Raw genomic sequence first — 24,098 nt, forward strand, 5'->3', positions numbered from 1 at the left:
CACAACTGATCTGGGCAACCTGTGCCAGGGCCTCACCACCCTCACAATAAACAGTTTTTTTCCTAATAACTCATCTAACCCTACTCTCTTTCAGTTCCTGCACATGTGTTAACTAAAAATTTCAGCTCATGCAGCTTTGTGCTCTCATATGTTTTATTTTCACCACGCTCAGTTCTTTGAGTAGAAAATGAAGATGTTGCTGCAATTGTTGTTCCTCAGAGGAGTCAGTGACTGGATCTTTCACACCAGTCAGTGGGACGTGCTAAGGGTTGTTCTTGAAGGATTTTCCTCTGAAGGAATTAAATATGTTGTAGGTGATTCTATATTTCCATGTAGGTATGGAGGCAGGAATAATAATAACAACTGAAAAACCCTGACCCAAGAAGTGTTCTCAGAGGACGTTTCTGGCTCCTGCTTTTAATATAAAGCAGTGTTATGGGACATTTGTACATTAGATATTAAAACCAGGGGTTTGGAAGGGAGCCCAAGGAAAAGGAAGGAAGTTTATTTGCCTGCATAAAATTTTTGGTTGCATGTTAACACTAACCACTGTATCTCATGCAAAGAAAGCCAAAATCTGCTTTCAATGGAAAATTTTATGTGCTGGAACAGAGAATCACATCCAAAATCCTCAAATTAAAACAACTAATCAACCTAATGATAACCATAAGCCTTATATGTTGATGGGATCTTTATTTTCAGTCTCTTAGCAATCAGTATTTTAGAATAAGTGGATATTAGGGACCTGTGCTCATTAGACTGCACCCTTTGAGTGGTGTTGAGATTTATTATTAAAAACTATTATTTAATCTCCTGCTTTGGAGATTTGGAGACACCAGTGTAGAGATGGAAAACACAGGCTAGGCTCAGAGAGTTCCTGCCTTCAGAAGACCATAAGATAAATTTTGGTGGGTTCTTTTATTGTGGTTAAGCTGAAAACTCATTTTCCCCCTTAATTTCACTAAATTAATTTGTGAGTAAGATGTTCCATGGGTACAAGACCACCTGAATTAACTCCTGAACAACCTGGTCTAGTGGAAGGTGTCCCTGCCCATGGCAGAGGGTTGGAACAGGATGAGCTTCAAGGTCCTTTCCAACACAAACCATTCCAGGATTGTGGGATTTCAGCATGTGCTGTCTGAGAAGGTGGGAGATGAGGTGGTTCTGCAAGAGCCTCCTTGGCATTTTTGGTGGTGTGCCTGTGGTCCAGCAATCCCCAGGATTGTTTTTATGGCACCTGCATCTCTCCCTGTGCAGGGATCTCATCTCCCAAGTCCCCTAAAGAGCAAAGAGGTGGCTGCATGTCCTTGTAGGGATGTCTTTGGGCCTGATGATGCTGAAGGTCAGCTGAGGCATCTTGGCATGTCCTTGGCAGGGCTGTCCAGATGTGCAGCCAAAAACAGAGTCCAGGCAATAACAGGAACAGCTGCCTTTGGTAACAGTGTATGAAAATGTTCCCATGGAGTCAGAGGCTTTTGATAATTTTCTTGAAAATATTACTCTCCCTCAGAACGTCTTTGGCATCATTTTCTGGGAAGCTGGAAAGGTGGGAGGTGAATTCACCCACTGTGGAAAAAACAGACCCACTTTATAAAAACAGAGCACTTTGCAAAATCAAATGGTCCTTTGAAAAGTGAATTTGCAACCCCAACCCAAGCAGGAGTGGTGTTTCACCTGGAGAAAGAGGAGGAACAGGAGAGCAGGTTGAGAGGCTCAGTGAGGATATTGGGAAAAGAAAAGGAAGAGACAATGTAGATTCACACATGTTTTGAAAGGTGGCATGACAGGGCTGTAATTCCACCTATGTGTTCAGGTAACTCCAGGAACTGCTCAGGAACTGTGGTTTGACATCCCTGAAACCCCTCAATGGAATTACAGCCTCAGAATTCCCAGGCATCTGTTCCTGATTATCCCCCCTGTACAGTGGAGGGAGCAGAATTCCTGCTGCCAGCTCGCAGTAATATTTCACAGCTCTGAAGTAAAGGAGGTCTGTATTTCACAGTTATGACAACAGAGCTGTCAAATATGGCTTTGGAAAGTGTTCTATATGAACCCAGACAGTTTTTATGGGAGCATTTGTTTCAGGGGGCAATTTAAGGTGAGTCTTGAACACTCTGGAATTCAGCTACTTGAGAAACTGCCTTTTCCACTGGTACAGCTTTAAAGTCCAGCTTCCAGGTGCTCCTGGGCAGGTCTCCACCCTGCTGTGGTTGTTGCAGAAGAAAACCTGTGTCAAGTTTCACTGGGAAGGATGTGGGGATATAGAATTGTAGTTTTTTTGCATATTCTATTCAAAGAATCCCAGAATGGTTTGGTTTGGAAGGGACCTTAAAGCACTTCCCATTCCAACCCCCTGCCATAGGCAGGGTCACTTTCCACTGGCCCAGGTGGCTCCAATCCCTGTCCAACCTGGCCTTGGACACTTCTGAAATACTCTCAAATCCACGTGGTCACTGCTGTGCTGGACATCCTCCCCTAGGAATTGGGAGACTTGGATTTTCAGAGCTGGTTTTTAGCAGCAATTAATTTGCCTTATTTAAAAAAAAATATATGAATAGAGCAACCTGAAGCTCATCTACCTCTGACCTGACTTTGTTTTCTCTGGCTCTGAGGAATTTTGATTGCCACCACCTCTTTGAGACAGTCAAAATCCACCTGGATTCAGCCCAAAGAAACTGGTTTTGACTGCCCATGGTTTGAGGAAGGACATTGGTTTAGAGGATCTGCAGAGGTCACTTCAGCCTCGTCTATTTTGTGATTTTTTTTTGATTTTTTAAAATGAATTATTGCACACATAATAAATAATTCTGAATTGTTACATCAGAAGAGGATTGTTCTTCAGCTTCACTCTCATGTACTCATTGGCAGTGTCAAAACTTTGAGGCTTTTTCTGCTTGTTGTGATTAACAATTGGAGCAGCACGTGGCTTTGATTTGAGTCATGGTCAAAATGGCAACAGATTTCCTCTCTGCTCTGGTATCATATGGAAAAATTAACTGTACAAATGACACAGAAAAGCAGGAGGCTGAGCCCAGAGTCCTTATGGAGCCTTAGGAGGGTTTGGTGTTGAAATCCAACGACTGTGTTCAAGAGAAACAGATTTGCAAACGAGCGTGTCTGAGGAAGGAAAATACAAATGGATATTCCTTCTTTATCCTTCACCCCCAAAGATATTGATTGAGGTTGTTCACATTTAATTGTCACAGTAGCCACAGGATTTATGTGTTGCATCAAGCAGACTTATATTTATGGAGAACTTGGTTTTCCTTATTTTAGCTGGTTCTGCTATTGCCTTTGGTTGGAATTGAGGTGTTGATTGCAATGGTTGCTCTGCTCTTGGAGCCAACATTTCAGTACCTAATGGATGTTTTCCTCGTGTTTTCTCCAACCAGAGTGGCTGCCTCGAGAATTTAACTGGATCTTCCTTTTAAGACCTCGGCAGTGTGTGGAGGGAGGGCCGCAGGAAACGAGGGGTTTGGGAGGAGGATTAATTGAAAAGTGCCTTCTTCCTTTCTTTTAATTTCTCTTAAGATTGTTCAAGCTGTTATCACAGTTTTCCATGTTGGAATTTTTAATTAGTTCTCTGACTTTGGGATTTATATGGAGATTTAGGCTGAAGTGCTCAGCCTGTGCTGAGGTGTCACACAGCAAAATGGATGTGCAGCCAAATCTTCAAAGGTTTTTTACAATATTGGAGGTTTTAGCCCTGGCTGAATCAGAGGGAGATAATGGTTTATAGTGCACAGGTTTATTTCCATTGTTCTAGGATGGGGTTTGTCCTGCTTTTTGGGTTTGAGGATTTCTGATTTATCCATTAACCTTTCCTTGCTGGGACTGCACAACCAGAAAGCAAGGAGAGAAATCCTGGTTTGAAGTGTGAGGCTGGGAGGCCTCTGCACTAGGAAAATACTTTATAGGTACAAACCATGAGGACACTGAGCAGGAATTCCCTCTGCCATAGAATCTGTCCCCCCCACTTCCAAAATGGTGCCAGTCCCTTCTCCCAGGGAACAAGTGACAGGACGACAGGAAACAGCCTCAAGTTGCTTCAAGGAAGGTTTAGGTTGGATATCAGGAAAAATTTCTTCATGGAAAGGAGAGGTTTGTCCAGCATTGGAATAGTCTGCCCAGGGCAGTGGTGGAGTCCCCATCTTTGGAATTGTTCAAAAAACATGTGGATGTGGCACCTGGGGACATAGATGGTGGTGAACATGGTGCTGATGGTGGGACTTGGTGATCTTAAAGGTCTTTTCCAACCTGTGATTCTGTGAAAATGAAAACCCAGATGCTCAACTGATAAATATGAAGTAGAATAGGAATGAATTAAAAAGGCCAAAAGTTTTGCCTTTGTCTTAAAACTGATTTTAGCTGAGAATTAAACACGTATCCTTGAAATAGTTAAAAATTACCTTTGGGAAATCCAGCCTTGCTCAGCAGTGTCTGAGGAGGGTTGGCACTGAGAATGTGACAGAAGAAACCACTTCAGTGGGATCATTTGGCCAATTCTTGACCATTGGGTTGAGAAGACACACTCAGCACACTCAGCCTCAATTTTCTTTGACTCATAAGCACAAGCAGCAAAGAAATGGAAAACATGAAAGAATCATGGAATGCCAGAGTGGTTTGGGTTGGAAGAGTCCTTAAATCTCATCTCATTCCCCCTCCTGCCATGGGCAGGGACACCTTCCACCAGACTGGGGTCCAATTTCAACTTGAGAGAAAGGAATATTCTGCAGTTGTTTTTTTCTCTGTATTGGAGTGGTCAGTGCAGCATCTTCCATCCTGTGGGTGTCTCCAAAGCTATTCCATCTAGCAGAGGGGTTTTTGGGAATGCCATGGATAAGGTAGCACTACAAAAGCCGTTTGGTTCATGTTGAACTTACCCCTTTGGAATGAATGGAAGATTTCAGAGCAGGAGCTCAACTGTGGCTTCTCTGTGCCAGGGATGCTCTAAGAGATCAAAACTGTAGATGTGAGGCTCGATGCTTTACAGGACTGTGATCCGTGAGTGCTGACACATCCTCTCTTCAAGCTGTGTGTGCTCCTCATGTTTGTGTTTGTTTTTAATGGGGAATGTTTAAAAAGGGATAAATATTCCTTTTGTCTGCTCAGAGATGTAGAGGGGAAAAACAATACTCAGAAAGGATGTTTTGTTTTTAGACACTGGTGAGTCCTCTCTCTTCTTTCTTCCTAAGAACTAAAAAACACCAAAAAATCCAACAAAATAAAGAAAAAACCCAACTGAGGTTGTTGCAGTGAAGCCAAAGTAGAATCTATTTATAGGTGACCACGTGAGATGTACAGTGGGATTCTATTCAGGCTGTGGCTCCTCTTCCCACCTCTGAAAAACACCATAATTTCTGGTTTATGAAGCAAAAAATGACTTACAAATAAGGACTTTTGGATTTACAGTTAAAAATGTATTTCAGTAGGTGCGTATAATGTATATATTTATCTGCTGCAGCTCATTTTTCTTTGATACTCTTTGACTGCATAACTTTCCTAATCAGAAAATAAATGCTCATTATAAATGAAGGATTAGGTGTTTGGACACTGTGGTTTGGTAGAAGTCGAGTTCAATTCAATTCAATTACACAGTGAGAGACTGGGAAGCACAATGGAAAGACAAAATCAGGAGGGAATGGATTCTTGGGAGCCCTGGAGAAGCAGCTGAATCACAGTGGCCTTTCTTAGCCCTTTGTAAAATAAAAAATACGGAAAATGAGAAGTAATGAAAATGGGAGAAAAGGGGAAAGACGGAGGCTTAGTAAAGATCTTTGTCCAACCTGGAGGAGAGGAGGATCCAGGGAGATCTTAGAGCCCCTTCCAGTGCCTAAAGGGGCTCCAAAAGAGCTGGAGAGGGGCTTTGGACAAGGGCCTGGAGGGGCAGGAGTGGCTTCCCACTGCTGGAGAGCAGGATTAAATGGGATATTGGGAAGGAATTCTTCCCTGTGAGGGTGGGGAGGCCCTGGCACAGGTTGCCCAGAGAAGCTGTGGCTGTCCCATCCCTGGAAGTGTCCAAGGCCAGGTTGGAGGGGGCGTGGAGCAACCTGGTCTAGTGGAAGGTGTCCCTGTCCATGGAATGAGATGAGCCTTAAGGTCCCTTCCAACCCAAACCATTCTGGGATTTCATGAATATCTGTTCCTTTCAGTGCCCATGACACTGGCAATGGAGCATCTGAATGGGAACAGATCCCATTTTTATTTGGTTGATGGGACAGGTTTTATACTCAGTCCAGGACTTTTTGGCCAACTGGAATTTGTTAATCCCATCCAGAATTCTGTTCAGCAAACTTCCATTATACAGCAGTGCAGGAAATACTGGAATTGCACAGTAAGAACAAGACCATATTTAAGGAATTCTAAACATTCTGTAGTTACCTGCTCATCAAACGTGAGGTATTAAAGGTGTGTGTCCAACAGGCAGCAAAAACATGGATTTTTGTGTTTTCCTCAGTTCCTGCAGAAGTGCTGTGGTTGGAATTCTGTATTTCACATCATTAACACAATTAGAGCTTTCACAGAGACAAACCAGCCTTTGGAATTCCCGTGGAATTTGTAGCACATGCACATTATGCAGTGAACATGCAGAAGAATATGAATATAAATGACGGTTAAATTTGTTTTCCATGGGTTTTAGTTGTGGATAGTTGTGTGGCCACTGGGATGGGATGTACACGTGTAATAAAGGTGAATTTTTGTCTCTTTTTTCTAGAGGGATCCCAGAGTTCAGTGTCAACTTCCAATGAGATCCAGCAGAACCAGCCCCAGGCCCTTCACTACGCCCTGGCCAACGCCCAGCAGGTCCAGATCCACCAGATAGGAGAGGATGGACAAGTCCAAGTAGTATGTCCTCAGCTTTTTCTAAATCCTTCCATTTAAACCCTCTAATTTCTTGCAAACTTTACTTCAGTTGCAATTTAGTGTTTTATTTTTAAATAGTAACTTGTCCTCACTTAGGATTTTCAGTAAATAAACATTGGAGGCTTATGGGGGAAAAAGAATTATTTGACAAAACTCTTCCTGCAGGATTTGCTCACACAGTTATTGCAAAGAAATGCTCCTTCATTATTTTATAGAATTTACCTGTTTTCCTGCACTTGCCATGACACCAGCAGCCCTACAAAGTGTCGAGTTTACACACCAGAGTTGGTTTTAGCTGTGAATTACTCAACAGAAATGCATTTATTTATTTATTTTTCTTTAAAACTGCAGTCTCAGCTGGTTTTGAACATCTGTTGGCTGAACCTTTACATGTGTATTCGTTCAGCTACATGTATATAAGTAAAAGTTATAAATATTGACATTTTTTAAGCCTGAGACACATTTCAGGCTGTGATTATTTCTGTACGTGGTTTCAGTGTCCTCTGAAAAAACCCACCTTCACTTTAGTCCCTCTGTCCCATGGTTTGATACAAGGATTGTTTGAAATTCAAACCTCAATTAAAATTCATTTAAAATTATTTTTAAAAAGTGTCCTCAGTGAAATAATGCTCTTTCTGTAGGAACTGGGTGCAAAAGTTCCACTTCCACTTCACTTTTGCCATACTTTCCAGTATTACCATGGGAATTTCCTTGTCTCTTGGTTTCCCTATGGATTTTAAATCTTCTTGACTCCTCGATGGATCTTTCTATGAGATATAATTGATGACTGTAAACCATTTTTCAAGTCTTGAAAGACAAGGTAGAAGGGAAAATTATATGAAATACATGAATATAATAGACAAAGTGGTTACATTTATAGGTGTAAGTGATGCAAATTTGCCTCATTAAAAACTCCAGACTCGTTAATGATCCTTTAAATTGCTTGTAGAATCCAGGAAAAATCCTCTGTGACCCACAACCATTTTCAATGTCATAATTTAGACATATAGAGGTTGAAACAGGAGAAAATGGCATTGTTTTTTCAGTTCTGTGGAATAACACATATAGATCAGGCTAAGAGTCATTAGCAATGTAGTAGTTATTTATAATATATATTAAAAAATCAGTATTAGAGAAGGACTGTCCTTGAGGGCCGATTCTGTGTCTGCAAAAGATGAGTGAGCAGGGTTTTTTTGGTCATAAAAAGGTGAATAAAATCTCCTTCTCCCCGTGCCTCCAACCAGAAAGGATTCCTTATACTTAAACCCACTCCAAATGGATCTCCCAAATGCTCCAGGCTTTTTCCTGGGAGCCCTGAGAGCTCCATGTTAAGGAGGGGAAAGTGATTTTAATCTGCACACAAACTGGGCAGTGCTCTAATTTTATATACAGCCCCTATTGTCAGAGTGAGACTTTCAGAGTGTTTTTTCTCCCTATAAATAGATGGTTTCCTTCCAAAGGAAATGAAACTGTTTGAAATAGAGGGATCTGTGTGTCTTTGAAAATCACATGCAATTGTTCTTGTGTTATAAAATCAGAAGAGCCTTTGACAGAATTCCAAATGATTATCTTTAATCTCATGCAGGCATATTAAAATGAACACAAAGCCTTAGAAACCCTCAAGGAGGTTATTTAGAATCCAATCTCAGGTAAATCACAGGAGCAAAGACTTGGCTGGGCTAGTCAGGATGCACGAGGAATTCCATCCACTCCTATCCCTGTTTGGATCAGAGGACAGGCTTGGTACCAGTCTGGAGTGGGGACTATGGTCAGCAATGTAAAGTATTAACATGGTTAACACTATTAGGGCAGTAACTGTGTTCAAATTAATGAATTCTTCCAAAATCCCAGCAGTTTGAGAGTCCTTGGCATGGTCTGGGATCCAGCAGAACTGTGTGACTGTACACAAATCCATGGATAATTAGATGCCTTTGAATACCCCACTCTTAGGGATATTTAGTCTTGCTGTATCTGTTTAAAGAACTGAGTTTGCAAGGTCTTTAAACTGGATTAATGTTTCAGTCACCAAGTCAGCCCCAAGCTTTGTGTGTCAGTCAAAAGCACAGATCCTTTGCCATAGAGAAATTCACTGCATAAATGTTATTTATTATTATGCCTGTTTTCTTCCCCCTTCAGTGAAAATGAACCATTCTTTGCTCAAAGTCACTCTGCTTGTTTGACATAAAAAGAGGGGAAAATACAGTTGCACTTTATTTTTTACAGCTATTTTTAATGGTTTTCACTGAATAAACACTTTGCTTCTATACCTTGAACTGTGCTGATGCAAGGTAGTAGCTGCTTCCTCTAGTCCTGATTTTCCTCTGATGCTCCTTGGTGTTTTCTTTTGTTGTGGATCCCACAGGGCCATCTCCACATAGCCCAAGTGCCCCAGGGGGAGCAGGTCCAGATCACACAGGACAGTGAGGTGAGCAAAAGTTTGGGTGTCCTGCAGCACATTTGGGGCCCTGATTCCAAAACTGCACCTCTGAAATCTGAGTAAAGTGAGAGGATGTGGTGGAACCAGAATGAAATGTGCTTTAGGGTGTTAAATGCAATCTGCTATTTCTCTCTGTTTGTTTGGTTGGTTTTTTTTTTTGGGGGGGGGGTGTTCGTTTTGGGATTTGGGGGTTTTTATCCTCCTTGACCAACTCTGTGTGTGTTACACTAATGATTGCTCTATAAAGCTGATGGTCTTTGGAAATTTAATACAGAATACTAGAGGAAATCAGTTTAGCTGCTTGCACTGCCGTTAAAATGAAATTATTTTGTTTAGGTTTATGAACTAAATGTGTCCAGAATACTCAGTGCCTTTGCATGTGGGAACTGTTGAACAGGAGTTGGAGAAAATTCCAGCCAACATCTAGTAAAGAGATTTTGCAGAACCAACTTACCTTCATTACTGATTAACTAATTTAGCACTACACTGTTTGCACTCTTTAATTTTTTCCATAAAAATAGTTCAGTAGAATGGAAATGGATAAATTCAGTCCTGAACCCCCCAATTTTGACTCAGGCAAACCAGCTCTCAAAGCCAGGTGGATTTACCTGTGTGGGACTGCAATTGTTGGTTATTTGAGAATGTATAGATACTCCTAATTGCTAAAACTGCTGTTAGATTTCTGTGTTCTTTGTTTGAATAAAGAAGGAATAGAAAAATAAGGTTAAACAACAGTTTTAATCTGTACCATTTCCCTGTAGAGGTTTTTCCTCACTGTTAAGAATATCTGAATGTGGGTTATTTTAATCCACTTCCAAAGTACCCAAATCACATCTCATAAAACCACTTTGTGAAGGAATATTGTTAACACAGGCAGCTCTTGAAGAATAAATATTATCATAAATATTCTATAAATATTAGAGTTAAAGGCTTCTCCTTTGAAGAGCTTGTCTTGAGAGAAATAAAAAGGGATTAAAATACTCTGGGTCTGAAGGAATGCAAAGTGTGCTACAATAAAACTGAAGGAGTTTTGGATAAAAAAACCACTAAAAAAATTCTGATTCAGCAGATCCTGTTGTGATTGATCCTGAGGTTCAGGCACCCCCTGTGTCCATTGGCTGTTTGTGTCTCTAAGACTTTCAAGGGCTGCATTTGAAAACATCTGGGCTTTAATTTATTCCAATGTACAGCTTCAAATGAGAGCAGGAGCTGCCAGGAAGAGACACTGCCCAAAACATGCAAATCAAAGAATTGGGATGTTTTTTTTTTTCTCCAAGAAATCTGGTATTTCACTGTTTGGGAAGCTGGTTTTCCTTAATCCAATTGTGCTTTTGGAAAGGCATCTCTGAGCATACGAATAAAAACTTCATTTTGTAAAGATTTCCTTATTAGACTTTGGAGCTACAGTTTCCTTTAAAATCCTTCCCATTATTGAGAATTTTTTTGTGATAGATGTAATTCCTGTAATAGAATTGTTAGTCTTCGGTAGTGAATTTTGATAAAACAAAAAACAATTAGTAAATAACACCCCACACATATAAAAGTGTTAAATTCTAATTCTAGTTTAGTAAGGGGTTGACTTAAATTTGCAGTTTTATATAAATAAGGAAACCCAAAAATTTTACCTCAGAAACAATACTGAGAAACTTAACATAAAAATGCATTATGTAGTAGCTTCCAAAAAGTAAAATATGCTGGTGCTGAGACACTTCCCTGCTTTTGATCTGTTTATCCCCTGTGGATGCAGAGCTGACTATGGGATTGGAGCTGGATTGCCAAAACAACCCTCAGGACTTCCTAAATTAATAGGTTTGCTTAATATTGAAGCTGTTTAATAATAAGATGAGAAACAGACTTTTTTCAGCATAAAGCAACTCTTTTTAAATTCCCAATTTTTATTTATTGTCAATGCTCTTTTTTTCCAGGGAAACCTGCAGATACACCAAGTTCACGTGGGTCAGGATGGACAGGTAGGAACAGAACTGAGTTTAAGCAGCATTTCCTTTGGTCTTTAATGTTGCTGTTGGAATTATCCCAGATTGTAAGTGGCTGTTTTAAGGAGGAAAATCTGTTGAAATAAACAACTCGCAAAATGATGACATGCACATGAAATATTTTAAATACAAAAAGTCTTTGTATTATTTCATCATTCCTGCAACATATTTCATCCCTCTGTTTTATCCCTCCTTGTCTTTGGCCTCTCCCCCCCTGCATTTAGGAACTGGATTGATTTTGGTGTGTACAGTGTGTTCTTGTCTCTGTTCTCCACTGTCCCCATGGCCAGATGTGGACTCAGAACCCCACATTTATTGCTGATTTTTAAGCAGTTCTTTTTTTCATTACATGGAGAGGCTTGGGAGAAACAGATCTTTCCCATCTGCTTTTGTTCTTGCTGATAAAATGGCTTTATTAGGTGCTTATGCACACATGAGAGAAGAAAAAGCAGCTTTTACTTGGAGTGCTGAGTCACTGAAGGGCTAAATTAGCAGAATTTCCATGTCAGGTGACAGCACAATTGCTCCCATTTGATCTCAGACACACTTTCCTGAACGTTGAGCTCTCTTAAAATACCCACAGCATAAAAACCTTCCTGTGAGAAACTTTCAAGCCAGGCCACTTGCTATGGGTTTTTTTGGTCCTGGTGAATATGAATAAGTTGTGAGACATCTGGGGAGAACTCGAGTCCTGCCCTGCATTGAACAGTCTGACATCAGGAAGGTTTGGAACTCAGGGAAGCTCCCAACACTCTGAACTTTTGACCACATACAGGATTTGTGTGTGGGTTTAAAAACAGCAAAATTAACCACTTTTAAGCCTTCTTTACTGAGGTTTTTATCAGCAGTACTTCTGCAGAAGTGGGACTGGGGAAGGTGATTTTTCCTGTGTGTCAGAACTTTTGGTTTAGTGCTTATTGTTCTTTTTTCTTTTTTGGTGAAATATTGCTGCCCAAATTGCACCTTCTTACAAGACAAATATTGGGTGGTTTTATGTCTCTCTGAGTGAGGCATGTAGATTAAGTTGAATTTACTTTTAATTAAAACCTAATATCTTTATTTTTCTCTTTGAAATATCTATTCATGTGTAAATTTGTGTGCCTGTGCATATATATGGATATATGTGTATTGTTAGAATATGTGAGAGCACACCAGATAGGAAAGAAAACCATGATTAATTGCCCTTTTTTTGTTTAAATCAACATCATGTTATCTATATCTGCACTATCACACAGTATATATATTTGGGATAATCTTGGTTCTGCCTAAGTGGTTGTTGGCTGTGCATGTGTATGTAGAAAATCACTTTAACATCCAATTTTTGTGTTTTTTTTAACTAACTGTGCTCTGAGCTCTGCTTTTAAACTTTCCTTGAAGAAACAAATAGTGAAGTGCTGGTTTTTTGTTTTTATTTCCTGAACTCAGCTGCGTTTTGTGTTTTGAGCGTCACCAGCCAGGTATTGTCACACTCGTGGCTCTGCAAATTCCCAGGAATCCTCAAACTCCTCCAAAAGGATTTGCTGGAAAATGGTTATTTTTCAGTGGACCATAAAATAGGAGCAAGCAAATATTTAGGGGATTTTTAGCTCCCTCCTGCATTAATTATTGAAAGCTTCATCAGCAGTTTGGGCCCTGAAGTGGGTGAGCAGCACTCACATGATCCCTGTGCTACACGAGCTCTGTGGCTTCTGCTCATCAGCTGATCTTTGTTTATCTGAGCTCCTAAAACTGCAAAGGATAAGGAGTTAAACTAAACTCTGCTTGTGGTTGAAGAAGGGGAGTTGAAAGGAAGCCATTTTCCTTGGCACTGGGAGCAGGATAAGAGCACAAAAACCTGTCAGGGATCTGGGGCAGGGTAACTTGAGTCAGGACAGTCCAGTAGCTGTTCAGGACCTGGGATCAAAGAAAAACTCCTGTAGTTTTCCAACCTGTCCATTATTTTTCAGGAAATTGGCTTATCCTTGCATGTTTTGAACTCTAATGCACCACCAAGGGACTCTGGGGGATATTGATAACAAGGAATATCCTGGCACTTACTGAGTGTTTTAAGCTGATTAATATATACTTATCAGTGGCACTAAATCTTAGCTTGGATACTAAATATTCCCCTTGAAAATTCATCTCAGGCTGCTGTTTTCCATGTATTCTGTGCACTGAGCAGGTCTAAGTGTTCCCTCTGCCCAGGTGAGGTTTGGTCCTGCTGCTGATGGAGCTTTTCACTCTCAACCACAAGTGAAAGATTTACAAGAAGCTGGGGCTGCAAAGCATAGATTTATAAACTCCATGTGAACTAAGGCATAAAATGGCATAAATGTACCATGAAATTTTATCAGGAAAATCCCCAAGGTGACACAGATGTTCAGGTACTAAATCCTGGCTTCTCTGCACAATTCTGCCCTTTGATTTTAACTTCCCCCCCCCTTTGTCTGTCCTGGTAGTTGCAGTGAACTTAGATTTTATTTTTCTGGCATCACTGTCCATGGAATAATGAAATCATTCCAAAAAGAGCTCTGTCTACCTCCACATGTGTTCTATTAGCTGGGAGTTTCATATTTCAGTGCACGTTTAATAAAAATACCAAACTGCAAAAATAATTAGACTTTATATTAACGAACACTCGAAACCTCGGAGTAGTGGGAATTTTTTGGACTTTGCATTTGATCCTTATGAATTACCAGAAGTTTTCTAATTTGTCTGCTCTGATTACCTGCCTTCCTTTCTCCCTAACTCCATCCTTTTCTTCCTTGGAACATCCCAGGAGATGTTCGTGTGTGTCCTGCACAAGGTGAGGTGTTGCCACAGTGTTCAAAGATAGGGATATAAAGAGGTAGAACAGGACAATTCCAAGGCCATTCCTTGCTCCTGCATTTCAGACATTTTGTTCATCCTCCCGACCAGTGTTTCTCCAATTTAGGCATTAATTAAAATGACACCAGGCAAATGGTCTTCAACTAATAGCCTTAGTTCTTAAATTGAAAAGTTAATGTACTTTAAAATCTCAAATAGGATTGTTCATTTTCCGGAGAGCTGACAGTTTGTCCTGCTGAGTGACTGAAAAATGAACAGGAATTGCAGCATTTAGTTTACTTGGAACAGGATCTGTAGGTGAGGTAGAAAAAGCAGGAGAACTCAGGACAAAGGAGCATGTGGGAAAAAACCAGTCTGTGTAAACTGCTTTTGTGGGATCTGTCTGTATAGGAAATAAATGGGCAGAATTGGCATTTTATATAATCGTGGACAAAAGTCTGTCCCAGGGAAGTTTGTGATCAAAGAGGTGCAGTGAGACCCCTGAGTAACTGCTGAGTTACAGGTACAGAGAGAGGGAGGGGATCTGGTTCCTACGGGTTTTCCTGCTGTTTTCTGAGGAATTTGAATGGAGCAGGGATTGTTTTATCTTCTCCTGACCTTCTCCTCTGAGCTTGATGCTCTGAGCTTTACAGCAGCTCCAAGGGCTGGGAGGGTTCAGACTGTGAAGGGGAAGCATCCTCATGTGTGGAATGATTGTAGGAGAGCAGATCCATGACTGTGAAAGATATCCTTGGAAAGCTGCTTGTGATGGAGAAAATAGAGCAGAGTTGAGGGTGGGAGGTTGGGCCTGGAAGGCTGGGATAGAGAGATGGATGGATCAGCCAGGGTTTGTCTGTGCTGCCCTGGGAGGGGTTGGAGCTGGGTCTGGGGCAGGTCTGGGTTAACCCCCACAGAGCCTGTGCTGGAGCTCAGGAGGAGAAACAACCTCATCACCTCTGTCTGAAACATCTGTCCTGGGCCTGGGCTCTGCTGGAGTCTTGGGAAGGGCAAGAAATCTGGCAGGACTGGAGAAGGGGAAGAAATGGTTCCAAATGTTCAGAGGGAAAAACCCCCAATCCTGGTAATCCCACGTAAAATCCAGTGAATCTTATTTGTGACTGGATCAAATTGAAATGAAAATAGGTTGGCTTGTCGAGGAAATCACAGATCCCGGAATCACTGAGGGTGGAAAAGAGCTCCAAGACCATCAAGTCCAACCTGTGCCCGATCCCCGCCTTGTCACCCAGCCCAGAGCACTGAGTGCCACGTCCAGGCCTTCCTTGGACACCTCTAGGGATGGGGACTCCAAACCTGCCTTGGCAGCCCCTTCCAAATTCTCCACAAACCTGTGGGACAGTCAAAACCAACACTGACATCTGGGTTTTGTCTCTCTGTTTACATCCCTGATTATTATTGAGACATTCACAATTTTGTGGTGAGGGCACCACGTTTTTTAAGGTCAAATTGAATCCATAACTCAGTTATAATTTTCACTTATACAAACAAAAATGTTGTTGACATTTCCATAATAACTTGGCTGCTGCTCTGTTTTGTTTGTGCATTTTCCAGATGTCATTTTTTTGGGAAAGAAACATATATTTTCTGAATATGCTTTTTAATTGCCTTTGGAATAGATCTTGTAGTTTCTATCAATATTAACCACTTCAATTATAATATATTATCCAAGACAGAGAAAAGAATAATCTTCTGCAATTTTTAATTTTCATATAATGCATTTAATTAAAAAGTTCTAGATTTAAATATGCTAAAATTCTTTATTCAAGTTGCTCAGGCAATAATTAACACAATGTAGGAAGTTTTTTCCCTATCCCTGGTTTATCAGCAGTAGAGGGCAGTAGAATTAAGATGATTCTGAGCTATTTGCTGAAGCTGGAAGGAATGAGGAGGAAATTGAAGTGGGAGAAATGAACTGCTCCGAAGTCACCCCTGGAAAGTATTTTTTGCAGGGACAGGGATGGTCTGAGTGAAATTCTTTGTGCTTGTGGGGTTGGGAGAGAGAGGAAGGATTGGAAAGGGTTTGAGTTCTATTAATTCCAATTTTTTTTTTATTATTGGAATAACACAAACAGAAAAATGGCTGTCAGAAGAACAATAATCAAATTAAAACTGCAATATCATTCAGCTGGAACCTGAAAACTCCTTGATTGGATTTGGAAAAAAATAAATTATTATTTCTGACTGAGACTTCCTCAATAATTGTACTAAATTCTACTGAAGTCTCGCAGGTCTGAGCCTGTTTTTAGGAGCAAAAATTAAAAGAATTGTTTGGAAACAACATTTGTTTTGTGTAAATTTTAGGTAAAATCACAGTGTCTTTGTGGAAACACAGAGTTTTTATGGCAACACTATTTATGATAAAGTAAGAGTGGTTAAATATTTGAGTAGGAGCATTTTAATGACAAGATTTTTTGGTTTTGTTTGAAGATTTTTGTGCACATCCTCTTTAATTTGGTGTCTCATACAAGAGGTGTCTCCGCTTCGTTCCTCAAAGTAGTTCGTCAAAACCACAACACTCTTAGTCTGAAAACTTAGTTTGCTAAAGAAGGTGGTATTTTAGCAAAAGAAAATGGAGAAATTTCATTTTAAAGCAGTGAAATGCCCTAAAACTTACAGATATGTATGGGTTAAAAAAAGCTTAGGGGAAAAACCTGCTGTTCGGGGATCAGTAAAATAGAAAATATCTCTGGAAAAATTAATATTAATATTATAAGGGAAATTTGTGTTAATTTTTGCTAACTAAAAAAGTGTAATAAAATATTTAGTTTATATTTATATAAACGTGTATATAACACACATATGTGTGTTTGATATGTAGATTAAGGGCAGAATTTAAATGGGTTTGTGGGAAAGGAAGGAAGCAGAGAAGGGAACAGGATTATCAGGAGCGGAAGAAAGGAGTTGCTACTCTGGTGATAAAGCAGATATGAAGTTGGTTTAGTGTATTTAGGGTTTGCTGTGGAGATATTTATATGTTTTAGTCATCAAAGGTCATTAATTGTTGTTAATCTGCAGTTTAAAATGTGAATATAGGAAATTATGGGCAAGGCTGCCCTTTGTTCTGTGTCCACTAAAGTTCACTGAGGCTTTTCGGCTCTGAGGTTTATAAAGCCATTTTTGCTTTACTGTTCAGTAAAAGAACAAAGATCTCCTTGGAAAATGCTCAGTTTTATATTGAATTCCCCATCAGTCACGATGTGATTGTTATTTGCTGGAATTTGCTCTGTTTTTATGTGAAGTCCTTAGAGCAGCTGTAATTTTGATGCCTTCAATTTTACTGTGATAATGCTTTGTCCCATCCAAGATCTCAGTGTAGCATCTAAGAGGTGACATGAGAAAGTTTGCAGGTGCCTTTCAGTTCAACTTGTTTAAGAAGTTTTTCCTTATCTACTAATTATTATTAACTCCCATCCATCAACACAGTGGTTTGGGGTTTTTTTGTCTTTATATGCTGAAAAAAGCAATCTCTGCTGAAGGCAAAGGTAAGCAAAGTCTCCAGCAGCAAAATCTCATATTTATGGTATTTTTTTGTCACTTCTGCTTTTGGCAAAGTGTGACAATAAAGGAACAGCTTCCCAATAATAACAGGATCAAATGTGCCCCTTTCAGCCCTGCAGTGACGCGGGTGAAGATTTGCTTTGGGAGCAAACAGTGAATTCCAGCAGCTCCTTGGCTGTGAGCACAGAATATATGGCTGTGTTTGCAGCAGAGGCTTTTTCCTAGTGCTCCTCGAGATTTAGACATTATGTCAGGCAACTATTTCTGTCTCCTGCTCAGAATTCCCCATTCCCAGTTCAATGTGTCTCTGGATGATGGAACCTTTCACCGATACCTTTCTCACACCACAAACTTGTTTTTCTTTGCCTTGCTGATCAAAAGTAGCAAAATGTCCAGAGAGACAGTAAAATCAGCCTTTATTTTAATACTGATATGAATTAGGATTATTTTTCCACCTCTTAAATTACTTTTTTCCATTTGTAAAAACCTTCTGACTGGTGGAAAGAATTAATAGAGGTGATTTGTTAATCTCTTACAGGTATTTCTTTGATACAGTCCCTCAGTTCTTCGAGTGATCTGTGGTAGTTGTAAAGCAAGATTGTTTAATTAAGGTTTTGGAAAAGGATAATATTTTCTGTCATCTTTTTTTTTTTTTTTATTTTTCTCCTAAGAAGGTGGGTTGTTCCATTAAAATTCCATTCAAGCAGACAGGAGCATTTATAATGCTCCAAAGAATATGTGCTCTATTTTGGAGTATATTATGTTCTTTATTCACCCAAATCTTGTTTTAATATTGCTGTAAACTTAATAAGAAGAGATGAGATACGAAATGATAATCTTTTAAATATAAGGAAAAATAATTTTCTCCACCTTGATAGAAGGCAGAGGTCTAAGCTGCCTCTTATTAGAGATTTTGGTAATAAAATCTCAGCTTGTAGAATAACAGTGATCACAAAGCTATCTTGCTGGGCTAATCTAGAGAAATCATTTCTTTTTTGTTTTGTTTATTCTTTTTAGTGCTCTTCATTTATGATTTTTCTCATCATGTGATGTGAGCCCTGTTTGTGCTGCAGGTTTGCCCTCAGCCCATCCCTGTTCTCTGCCTGGGCTCCAGCAGTGCCACCTCAGTTATTTCAGATATTAGGGAGGTTTCATCATGTGCTCAGAAATCACTGCTCCATGTTACAAATTCCAGCCCAGGAAGGATCTGGGGAATGTTTAACCTGGAGAAAAGGAGGCTCAGGGGGGACCTTCTCGCTCTCTGCAACTCCCTGACAGGAGGATGGAGCCGGGGGAGGTCGGGCTCTGCTCCCGGGGGACAAGGGACAGGACCAGAGGAAACGGCCTCCAGCTGTGCCAGGGGAGGTTCAGGTTGGATATGAGGAGGAATTTCTTCCTGGAAAGGGCTGTCAGGCCCTCGAAGGGGCTGCCCAAGGAGGTGATGGAGTCCTCATCCCTGGAGGGGATCCATCCATGGAACACCTGGCTGTGGCACTCAGTGCTCTGGGCTGGATGACAAGGTGGGGATTGGTCACAGGTTGGACTCGATGATCCTGGAGATCTTTTCCAACCTCAGTGGTTGGTACAGTTGGGCTGTCAGTGCCCAGGATGGGTTGACACTGGGTTCACTGAAATCCTGAAATCCATGGCTGGGACCAACCACTTGTTCCTGGCAGAGCCTGAGCTGTTCAACGTGGAGAGATCTCCCTTCATCCCCAGGAAAACCCAAATCACGTGTAGGTGAGATCAGGTCACTTAATGGCAGGTGCATAATTCAGGCCATTAATTTAATTAATCTTCCCTCTATGTTAAACTGGACAGTAAATCTTGATGACTTAAACCTGTTTCCAGATTGCTTCTCTGGGTTAAATGATAAATGGAATTTTGGAGAAGTTCCCAAATGGTGGTCAAGGCTTTTGGAAACCTTTTGAGACCAACTGAAGTATATGAAATTGGGAAATGGCTCCTCTCTTTTGTCTTCCCTCTGTTAAAACAGTTGCTTTTGACCAAGTTTGAGGCACCAAACCCACTCCTTTTAAAATTTCAACCACAGTGGCTCAGCTTAAGAATAAGTTTATCTTTGTAGAAGAAAACCTGTGTGCTTTACAGAGAGTTTTCAGGGTTTTAACAAGTTAAAGTTAAACAAAGTGTGATTTGACCAATTGGTTGACTTTTGTCTGTTGTTCATATATTTAATCCTTTCCGTAGTTCAACTTTATTTTCAGGCCAATTTTCCAGAATCCTTAAAATATTTCAAACTAGCTGAGGGAATAAAAAAATTTCATCTAATAAATTCTAATAAATTGAATAAGAATGATCAGAGATCCTAAATTTGAGATTCCTGTGCTGGTTGGAACACACCATATTAAAAAAAAAACAACACTACAAGATGACCACCTTGTTGCTTAATTTAGACATAAAAATTCCACATCAACAGCACAGTTTTAATTTCTGCTCTATTTTAATTAGCTGAGGTAGATTTCCTTTATTCAGAGCACATCAGTGTATTACTCCGAGGAACACTTGGAAAGTCTGTTCGGAAAACCATCGGCCGTGGCCGTTTCTTTAGTGCTCTGTGAACAACATAATTCTTTGTGGAGCAAGTATTTGAAATGATAAACTTGCTTCACTTGATTTGATCTGGTCTGCTGGGATTAGTTGTTGTATCCTGACTCCATCAATTATCCGGTTGGATCTATCAGTTTCTGCCTGGGCTGGAAGCAAAACTCCTTCACACAGAGATAGTCTTTTCCTTTGATACAAACTCTGGGCTCCAACCGGGGTTGATTATGAATGAATCTGGTTTATAAATTGCTTCTTTTTTTTTTTTTTTTTTTTTTTACAACTATTTTTACTCCTAAAATATGTCATTCCATTCTGCTGGAATGTTGCTAAATATTTGTGTTGAACAGCAGAAGTGTCACGGAGTTCACCAGGAGGAAGTGTTGGAATGGTGTTACTTATCACGTTAGTGGGGTTTCCAGTTAACTGTTTGTTATGGGTTGGGGTGACACTGGCCACGAGGGATCTCATCCCACAGGAATCACACAGGAGAGGTACCATCCTCAAAAAGGCTGGAGAGGGACTTTGGACAAGGGCCTAGACTGACAGGACAAGGGGGAATGATTCCCACTGCCAGAAGGCAAGATTAGATGGGATATTGGGAAGGAATCCTTCCCTGTGAGGGTGGGGAGGCCCTGGCACAGGTTGCCCAGAGAAGCTGTGGCTGCCCCATCCCTGGAAGTGTCCAAAACCAGTCTGGACGGGGCTTGGAGCAACCTGGTCTAGTGGAAGGTGTCCCTGCCCATGGCAGGAGGTGGGACCAGATGATCTTGAAGGTCCCTTCCAACTCAAACCATTCCATGATTCTCTGACTCAAATCCAGCCCATCTTGCATTCAGTTTGTGTGTGGTTTGTGATGGATGGAATTCAGTTGGAGGCCGATTTTGCTGGTGCCAGGAGATGGAACAGCAAACAAAGAAAAAACACTGCTCAGGACTTCTCAATTCTGGAACTGTGCTGGGAGATTTTTGATCTTTGAGATTTTCTTCAACAGAGTTCAGCTCAAGGCCAGAACATCTGGGAAGTGTGAACAAAGGAGTTGTCTGGGTAGAGAGGAGAAAGTCAAGTGAATGACAGTGTTTCAACAATGGCACAGGGACTGTTGGGGGTAACTCCGATGGGATCATGTTTTCCTGCGAGGTTTGTTCATAGTAGGTCAATCCATAAAAAGGGTGTCAGACAGCAGAAATGGGTTGTAAGGGTCGAGAGAGGAGAACAAGTCTGGATGTTACACCAGAGCTGTGCCAGAAGTCAACAGTGAGGATAAATTTTTGCTGTGATACTCATTCTGTGGGTGTCTGAGGGGGTCCCTTCGGTGTGAAGTCACCCAAAGGAAGGACAGTTCTGCCTGTGTGTGCTCTCCCAGAGAACAGGACGTGATCTCCAGAGCCACGTGGGCAAACACCACATGGTTGGACTCTGGTGTGTGTTTTCCTGGTCGGTGGTGATGTGTCAGAGGCACTGTCTGAAAGCTGAAGAAAGGAGCGATCAGTGGATCATCTGTTCTGAATTAAACCAAATATGACTTGGACTTGTGTAATGGGAATGGAGCTGTCAGAAACATTTGTCATTGGCCACATTCTTTTCCAAGTGATGTGAAGAGATTTGTCAGAATTGGGAGGCCATTTAGTCCAACACTGGACTTTAAGAAGGACCAAAAATCACTCAGGAGCTCCATGATTGTATTGCAGGACCATTTCTGTCACTTTAGAAAAGCCCCAAACGTGGGGACTTTTCATCTTCTGTGGAGATTTTCCAAATTAAAATCATTTTCATTTGGCTCCATGTACTTTATCTGGAGTAGAAAAGTAGCAGCTGAGGAAATCCAGGATTCTGAATGCTGGAAATCCAGGACTCTGGATGATTGACCTACAAATGGGTGGCTAAAACTGTCCAGGAGTCACTTTCTTATGTTCTTTTGGAAAATATCACTATACAAGAATATTTTCTAGGTAAATCAGTTGCAAATGTCTTCATTAGACATTTCCTTTGGGAAACTTGAATTTAGATGTCTTGCTTTGAAGTTCAAGTCTTGGTTTAGCAATATCTGGGCCTTCCTGGATTATTTTGTTGAAGATCCACAGGTGCTTCAGTTTTCCATGCATTGAGTAATGTCTTGGTCATTGTTATGGGAAGACACTGGAATAGATTTGGAGATTGTGTCAAACTTGATTTCTTCAAAAATCTGTCCCTAATCTTTAAAAGAGCCGAAATTTTTCTCACTGGTGACAGTTAACCAACACTGACTTGGTTGTTGAATAAGGAATGACATCCTTACAAAGCCAGAGTTTTCCACAGTGAAGCACCAACATTCCCTGTTTTTAACAGAGTTTTAATCTTTTTTCCTGTTCTGTTACATCAGACTAAGCCAGATTGTTTCGTAAGTATTTATTTTTAATTTATCTTTTCCCTGCCTGAAATATCAAGTAGAAAAGTTTTTCCTTTCAGCCTCATGTCTAAAATCAATATAAATTGTAAAATTATAACAGTGGAATCCAGGTTCCCAGACTTTGGCAACATGGACCGAGGGACATTTTGACCTTCCTAATTGTTTTGTTCCTTAAATAATTGACATTTCCAGAAAAATATGTATTTTTTTTCTCTTCAGAATTCCCTGTAAGGAAAAACTCAAATCCTTTAAGATGTGGATTGTGCATAATTGTAAGAAAGGGAGCTATAATTCATAAAGAAATTTAAATTATTCCCTAGAAATGAATAGTATTTCTTTAAATCTGTTTTGCTTAGACTGGGAAAACACAAATGACAAGTTGGTTTTTCCCAGCTCCCATCCTGCTCTGGCACAGGGGCATCCAGCAGCCCTTATTCCAAGCATTTCCAAACATTAATGATCAAGCAAAAGGACTTAAAAGTCACATTCCTGAGCCATTGCACTTAATTGGGTTGAGGTTTATTAAGCCAGACCTTGATGTCAGTACAAGAACTGACATTTCTTTTGGATTTTTTCTGAATTTCTACAGATCTCAGATTAATTCCAAATGTTGAATTTGTTGAGAATTGTTTTCCATTTCAAGTAAAACATTCTATTAAAATGATAACTTGCTTTGCCATCTGTTTGCCTTTGGCCTGTAATTATTATTATTAAAGCAAAAATTGGTGCAAAGTGAATGAAATAAACCCCTTGAGTTGCTTTCAACCCGACCAAGTGCAAAAATCAAAAGATAAAAAAAATTCCCAGACTTCCTTTTTTCCCTTATTTGAGAAGTTCTTGCAATAAAAAACTGCACTATCATGGAATGGTTTGGGTTGAACAATTCCAGGAATGGGGCATCCACTGCTTTTCTGGGCATTTTACTCCTCTTAAGCAGTAAAAGGAGGGAAATATGGGAGCAAAACCAAGCATTTACAAAATACTTCATTTTACAGCATTCAACACAGAATTAAAAATTATTTCTTAAAAATTAAATTTATTTACATTTAAATCAAGTTTTAATTAAGTAATTAAATAAAATTTAGAAATTATTATTAAGAAACTATTATTTTCAGTGTTAAAAAATAATTTAAAATTAAATCCAATCTGCCTTATTCTCTTTTAAAAGAGAATAAACTTGCACATACTGAGGGAGCAGCTGCCTGGGAGACTGATGTGTTTGGTTTTATGGTCCATTAATTTTTATGGTGGATCTGACATTATCTGTCCAGAACATCCCACTGGAAGGAATGATCCAGGACAGGCAAAAAGTTATCTATGTTCAATTTTCCTGACATACGTGCTCCTTATTCCCATGGAATTAAGAGTAGGTGGAGTGCAGGTGGGCTCACATGTGGCATTTTTAGATCTATTCTGAGAGAAAATTGCTTTAAAATTCAACTTTTTCCTTCAACTCTGCAGTTCTGGACAGTGCAAAGATGTCAGTCCATAGATAAGACAAGAAGGGAAAAATTGGAAGGAACACTTCCCATTATTTTTTCCAATCAGT

The 24,098-nt window shown here is 40.2% G+C and overlaps 1 protein-coding gene across 3 annotated transcripts in view; it reads left to right on the forward strand.

Annotated features, from left to right (window-relative positions):
- Positions 1-24,098, forward strand: part of BANP (BTG3 associated nuclear protein) — a 120,820-nt gene that overhangs the window by 52,254 nt on the left and 44,468 nt on the right. For 2 of the 3 annotated variants that reach the window (XM_051805733.1, XM_051805732.1), the window contains exons 9-11: positions 6,716-6,853; positions 9,225-9,289; positions 11,227-11,271. In XM_051805733.1, coding sequence (XP_051661693.1) covers positions 6,716-6,853; positions 9,225-9,289; positions 11,227-11,271 — 248 coding nt within the window. The remainder of the gene's footprint in view (positions 1-6,715; positions 6,854-9,224; positions 9,290-11,226; positions 11,272-24,098) is intronic. The other variant, XM_051805734.1, reaches the window with a different exon arrangement.

This window comes from Manacus candei, unplaced genomic scaffold (assembly GCF_025592945.1).
Source record: "Manacus candei isolate 608988 ecotype Guabito, Panama unplaced genomic scaffold, ASM2559294v1 h1tg000065l, whole genome shotgun sequence".
Lineage (NCBI taxonomy): Eukaryota > Metazoa > Chordata > Aves > Passeriformes > Pipridae > Manacus > Manacus candei.